The sequence below is a fragment of the Vigna angularis genome, chromosome 3, assembly GCF_016808095.1.
Source record: "Vigna angularis cultivar LongXiaoDou No.4 chromosome 3, ASM1680809v1, whole genome shotgun sequence".
NCBI classification, from domain to species: Eukaryota; Viridiplantae; Streptophyta; class Magnoliopsida; order Fabales; family Fabaceae; genus Vigna; species Vigna angularis.
The window spans coordinates 29,964,571-29,971,677 of NC_068972.1; the positions used below are offsets into that span (position 1 = coordinate 29,964,571).

General features: G+C 34.3%; 1 protein-coding gene across 2 annotated transcripts; it reads right to left on the reverse strand.

Annotated features, from left to right (window-relative positions):
* Positions 1-2,940: 2,940 nt before the first annotated feature.
* On the reverse strand, positions 2,941-6,839 carry LOC108324024 (uncharacterized). 2 transcript variants are annotated; one of them, XM_052874394.1, is made up of 2 exons: positions 6,787-6,839; positions 2,941-5,119 (listed from the first exon to the last, which is right to left on the reverse strand). In XM_052874394.1, the coding sequence occupies exon 2, from the start codon at positions 5,068-5,070 to the stop codon at positions 3,205-3,207; it is 1,866 nt and encodes a 621-aa protein (XP_052730354.1). In that variant the 5' UTR covers positions 5,071-5,119; positions 6,787-6,839; the 3' UTR covers positions 2,941-3,204. The 2 variants fall into 2 exon arrangements, with proteins under 2 accessions (XP_052730354.1, XP_017412295.1); XM_017556806.2 differs by lacking the exon at positions 6,787-6,839 and adding an exon at positions 6,282-6,780.
* Between the last annotated feature and the right edge of the window lie 268 nt (positions 6,840-7,107).

Genomic DNA, 7,107 nt, shown 5'->3' on the forward strand with positions numbered 1-7,107 from the left:
GCAGCAAAAAAATACACCAACCATTTCTCACTATTTCCTTATCAAAATCTCCAATTTGAACCAATTAACCTACAACTAAGATTACCCTTTTTCTTCCAACCATACAATCCGCATCAAACACTTCCTCAACACAATTTTCACATCTCAAACACGCATACACACAGATTCAAACAATTGTACAACATACATCATCACACAAAACATCAATATTACCCAATTAACTCAATTATCACTAACAACAAACAACATTTTCATTCAAACAGTTTAATACTCATATACTATCAAACTTACACCACATACTTCAATTGAAAGTAATTATCTAGCTTCTCTTACCTCGACTCAACAGCTCCAAAATCTCTAAACACTCCACAGATTTCTTACGGCACAAGGAACTTCTAGAAAACCTACAAACCACCGGCTGGTGATTGGAGACCATCTTTAGAATCACAAAGGAACCAAGAATTTAAGAAAAGAGTGCTTAATCCATGCAAAAACAGAAAAACTTTACCGAATCAAGAACCCTAAAATACCAAAGAAATGGGTTTCTAACTTGCTTGCTCTAAACAACAAATTGATCGGTTGAGGTTGTAGATCTTGACGCTGTGATCGTCTAGGCACCTCCTGATCGTCAAATAGATGACTTGAGATCAAGAACTCTTAGAGAGAAGTTAGAGAACTCTAGAAAAGTGGTTTCTAGAGAGATAGTACATTTTAAAATAATGAAACTCGTTTATAACAAAATTATTTATAATAAAACTGTTTAATATTAAAATAATCGAGTCTCACTATTTTTTGACTACCACCACTTCTAAAACACCATTTTCTGGGGGTTTACACATAACTTTGAACACCTTTGAAACCATGTACATATGACACTTTACTTTTACATTGAATACCAACATATATCATTTTTTATCATACATAAAAAACATACATAACTTTAAGAATAAACCATCATAGAATACTATAGATATTTCTACATTATCCTCAAAATCAAAACATAGCTTAAAGTTATCATAAAATAAAGAAAGAAATACTCAAAACAGGTTCTGGACTAGTCGCTCAACGCACCAAACTCGTTGTGCGAAAATAGAAACAGTGGGTTCTGCTCACTCCCTCTTGCTCAGCGCACCAAATCTGTTTGCTCAGTTAAAGCCCATTCGCTTAGTGCACCAAGTTTGTTCGCTCAGCGAGACTGCATAATTCTGCAACACCAAAACTGCAGAATTTGCGCATCTCAACCACTTCTGACCTATTTTATGCACCTTTTCCAACTTCTAACACTCTTAAATTGTATTATACCATCAATTAAACTTAGACAACTTCATACAAACCATCCTCAACTCATTTTTAAGTGACTACTACAAGGTTCTACTCCATAACTTACCAAAATCTCACTTTAAAGACCCAAATTGAATTCTACCATTTATAGCTTATTTTTAAACAACTTAGAGACTCCAACAAGTCCCAAATGACTTACTAACATCCTCCAAAAAGACCATTTAAGAACAAAACTCATAATTCAAATTCTCACTAGTCTAAACCCCCAAAAACTAGTTCTAAATCAATCTAAACTCTACCTATCAACCACCAACACTCTTACACCAGATTTCCTAATTTCAATGCTTAAACAAGTCATAAAACATCTCATAACAAATCTCAAATGCCTCAAACCAGTTTACAATCCTTTTTCCACAATTTCACTGCCTAAAACCCCACTTTTTCCTTCAAAAGCAATATGAAGCTTCAACTATAAACTTCACTTCCACAACTGTAAAATGTTATATAATATTTATATAGAAAAGCCAATAATTAGATAGTAAATTTTGAAGAAGAAATATTAATATATTTTCTAAATTGTCAATTACATGGAAATCATGCTAATAAAAAATTAAACTTAGTACTAAAAGGTTATTTGTTATTAGAAATAAACTTCTTGTTCAATAGAGATATGGAATACACAAAGAGATGAGAATCAATTTTTACCATTATTAAACAATTTTTTTCCATTAGATAATTTAATATCAAAGTATGTATGAATATACAAGCCATCCATTATTTAAGATAGTTTATTTTGGGGTTAACCGACAATTTAAGCTAAAGGTTTCTATGAACATAAACACATAAAAAAGAAAGCCCTACCTAGGATTCAATAGTCAACCAATTTTAAAATGGACATGATTAGCTAAATCTTCAAGCAATGAGCAAAAATTAGTAGATAGTTGATATCAATGCTATATTTTATTTTCTGTAACCGCGTTTCTATAAGAATGTTTTTTTTTTAAAGTTCATTTTAATAAAGATTTAAAAAAAAAGTTAATCTTTTCTTTTTAATTTTCTCTACTAAAATTTCTTAGAAAAGATTATTCAGACATAACCTTGAATTTGAGGCTCTCTTTCTGAAAAAAATAATATTCCAACCATGATCTGTTTTACAACACCGTAGCTGCTTCCTAAGTTAGAATAATGTCTCATACACACAACAGGAATCGTAGGTGATAGACTTTTTTCCAGTTTTAGGTGGTGGAGAATCACTTTCTTTTGTGGGAAACAAAATTATCAAAGTGATGGTAAAAAGATGCCAATGTGCACAAAGACAATGATAGCAACTTCATTCAGGCACAAACAGAATCACCATATTTTCTCCATGTTGGTAATTTATTAGACAGCAGAATTTACTTAATAAGAAACAAGAATGAACAGAAAATGTATCAAATTCACATAATAATTAGTTAACTAGATGATAACAGCAGATTTAAGAGATAATTGTTTTACAAAAAACAAATGTACAATACTGACAACTCTTACTTTGATATGAACAACATCAAAGAAGTAACAGAAATTTTCACAAGTTCAAAGCAAGTTAGCTTTCCAGGCTAAAAATACAAGCCACTGGCATCACTGTCTGATATTTTATTCAAAATTAGAAGATACAAATCATTCACAACAGGTATGGATTTCCAAAGCAGAATGAAACAAAAAGTATATGATGCAAGTTAAGGTAAGTTTGACAACACAAAAAACCCCCTTCAAACTCTACATGCAGAGTTTCTAAAGACAATTCAAGGCAAATCTACCTCTACTTTCTGCAGTACCTTCAGCTTGTAGGCCTCACAATAACTACTCCCAAAGCTAAGGTTTATTTTCCTATCATTTCTTTACAAAACAAGTGAAAAAGCTAGATAATGTCTACTCCAGATTTTGTCAGCTGAGTGTGTTTGCAGAAGGTTTTTTCTCTTGAAGAGAGATCACAGTTTCAAAGGCACCAACCAATGCTTTAACCTTGCTCTTACGAGTTTCGGCTAGTTTACTTGCTGTTTCCTCAATTACATTATTGAATAGTCCCTGTGCATCTTTCTTGTCCTGCATATCTTGATGTCTTAAAATAACCTTCTCTGGAGCAGTTGCAACATCATTGCTGTCAGCACAGGTTTCGTGTCTTTCAAAGCTTTTCCGGGTGTCAACCTTAACATTGACCCTCCCACCCAACCCTTTTGCTCTCCGAAACTTAATCCTCCTTGGACTACTTATTTCAGTTTGATTTTCAACCACTTTTCCCCTTCTGAACTTCAATTTTACCATTTTGTTGTCCTTGTTTTTGGAATATGCCACCCCATTCTTTGTGCTCTTGCTTTTCCTCTCGTCTTCCAATGTCTTCTCCTTTTCTATGCATTCAACTTCATGGTTTCCTGAGAAAGAATCCTGCTCATATTCACTAGTTGTATATTCAGATTCCTCTTGGTCTCCTTCGGAAAAGGATTTGGAAATTGAGGATATTGATGACTTAGGTGATAACAACTGAGGGACGTATGATTCATCATCATAGTTTTCATTCTGATCAGATTGCAAAGGTTTGTTTTCACTTTCCATCTTAATGACATACAAAGTCTTTTCCTCTACCTCGTTGTTGTCGTCTTCCTTGTGCTCAACCCTTTTGGCAGTCTGCTGATGCTTAAGGTTAGATGCAATTTTCAGGCTCTTCAGCTTTCTTGAATTTACACTTGCAACTCTTCTGAGGGAAGCTCTGGGGGATAACAAAGCCTTCTGAGGTGCAATCAGTTTTTTTGAACCTTCTTTGGAGGACGTGGCCCCCTTTTCCAACTTGATCTTATTATGTATTTGGCCATCGTTGCCATCTGAGGTATTCATAGAAGATATTCGCTTCTTTCTAGCACTGCTTAAATTTAAAGAAGGCACACGTTTTTCAAATGACTTTGCTTCTTTACCTTTGAGAGAAGATAACTGTGAAGTTTTCACCGCATAGGAAGATGGTTTTGATGAAGTTTTGACCTTGGAGATTGGTTTTGATGGATTCCCCATCTCATTGAAAGTAGGTTTTAATGGAGAGTCCATCTTATTGGCCATTGATTCTGATGGAACTTCCACCTTCTTGGAAGTTGATTTTGATGGAGCTTCCACTTTCCTAGAAGTTGGTTTTGATGGAGAATCCACTTTCCTAGATGTTGATTTTGATGGAGTTCCAACCTTTTTGGAAGCAGACTTTGATGGAGATTGGACCTCCTTCATTGAAGAAATTTCTTGTTTTGTTGAAGGAGATGTAAGGGACCTCACTACTGATGGTTTAACCTTGGCCAACCACAATTTTCTCTGGTTCACAATAACTTCGTTTCCTGATTCCTTTGGGCTGTCAAATGACTTTGTTATCAGCTTCTCCTTAGAAGTGGCTGATGTATCAGAAATCATCTTAGAATCAACTGATTCTTTCAGTTTTCTTGTTGACACCTTTGTCAGCTTGGAATCTACAGATGCACTGAGCCTAGCAACTGATATCGCTGTTATCCCACCAACACCACCTTCTAAACTTTGATGAAGCTGTTTTCTCCTAGCTCTATAAGGTATAGAGCGTCTTTCCTTCATTTCTTGTTCATGTTTCTTCCCATATTTGCAAAAATCATGACAAGAACCGGTTGAAGCTCTGAGATAATTAGGAACAACTTTTTCAACACTGCTTCCAGAACTAGCTTTGTCAGGTAAATGCCTTCTTTTTTCAACCACGGGTGAGTTAGTCACTTCTGGGGTCGCTGGTAATTCTCCACTTTCATTGGCCATCTTGGAGATGAGATGAGCTAATGAGCAAAACAAGATTCAGACAACAATCCTGAAACAAAACAAAAAAGAAAACCAATGTTAAATACAGCTTATACATATAGAACAGAATGTTAAGCAATGGTGGATTCAAACTGCAAATACAAAACAAAAGCACATTCAACATTTCAGTATAGCTAAGTTCAGAAACAAGAACAAACCACTTATGGTAGAAAGGAACGAAAATGCTTGTTCAAAGTTGTAGAGAGAAAGAATTTGCTTTTTAAAACCGATCTCAGTTTAGAGAAATTCTTTCCAAAACACAAATTACTGATCTCGTTTGAATTCAAACTTATAATCCGTGTCATCAAATGGAAATGCACAAAAGAAAAAACTTTTATACTGTTTCAAATCTGATTTTCTTCATTCGATCCACAACAATACACTCTCTTTTATCACTGTAAAATAAAATGTATGAAACTATTAATGTAACAGGAACCAACCAGACAGCAACAAACAGAGAAAGGAAAAGAAGTCATCAAACAACCAAAAAGAAAAATCATGATACCCCAGCAGGCAAACTACTGTTTCTCAAGCAAACTTCAATGAAACACATTTTCATGTCTTGTAAACATAGGTAATCTAAGACTACTTGTAATAATTGAGAAACAGTAAGCTCTGCCATTAACTGATCCTTTATAAAAAGAAGACACTCATCAAGCAAGCACATTAACCGAGCAACCAATCATCTAAGCAAATCAATGAAGAATTACAAATGCAACCAAATTCACCCGGGTGCTGAGAATCACATAATAATTCAATCAAAATCAAACGCAGCAGAATATTCATCCAAAAGCAAAACCATCACCAGATATTTATTTTGTTCAGCAAAAGTCACAACCAAACATCATAAAAAACACATTGAAAAACTTAATGGTGAAGAAAACTTCTTTCACACACCACCACCATCAACGATCATCTTGAAACCGTATTTTGGAATCACGAGATGAAAATCAATTTTCTTTGTATAAAAATTAAAAATCAATATAAAAAGGCACCCAGACGAAAACCAATCCAATACAACAGAAAAAAAAACCGAATCAGGGGAGGTTCAGAAATCCCATTTCAATCCACCAAAGATCAAATTTTCCAACAGACCCATTTGCATTTAGAGGATAACAAACACGACCAAGATGATGAATTTTTATTAGGCAGGTGTAGGAGAACAAGCATACCTTGTTGTTTTCTGAGAAACAAAGGGTTGCTCTGAACAAGAAAAGAGAAAGAGAAAAAGGGAATAAAAAGAAAGTGAATAAGAAGATGAAGAAGAAAGGAGATGGGACCACTGGGAACAGAACGTGCAAGCAAGTTTTTTTTTCTTCTCTCCTGTTGTTTCTGATTCGGGTTGCGTGTCTTCTCACTGCCTTGGTTTGTTACAGAATCCAAAGAGAGAGAAACAGAGAGAGACAGAAAGAGAATTGAAAGGTTCAATTTTTTTGCATTATTTTTTGGTCTCGGCCGAAATAAAACAAACGATGAGATTACCAAAGTGTGATAAGAAATTCAACAATAAAGAACAGGAATCAGTGGGAGCATTAAGAAACTTGAGAATGGCTGGTTGGTGGGTAGGTTGGTGAAAACCTTAAAATGGAATCTGAAATTTGCTCTGTAAAAGATCACCAACGAGAAAGAAAACAATGATGAAACATTGGTATTTTTTTAAACCTATAAAAATGCTACCTTTTTCAATACTCTGTTTCCTCTTTTGAACGATTTGTGTGCTAAAAAGTGAAATAACAAAAACTGATTTTGCTTATTTTTGATAAATTTTGAGAATTGTTCAAATTACTTCAAGTCAAAGGCAAATTCAGTTTAACTCGTGTGTTGACCGAAGTTTGTGCCACCGCCTAAGTGCAATAAGGTCAAAATGCAACTCCATTTTTAGTGTATTTCCTATTTTAAGCATTTTTTAGTAATATTCAATAAAAAAAACAATTTAACATCAATATATTTAGCTCAACATGACACATAAATTCAAAGAAAACTTCACTCCAACTCATC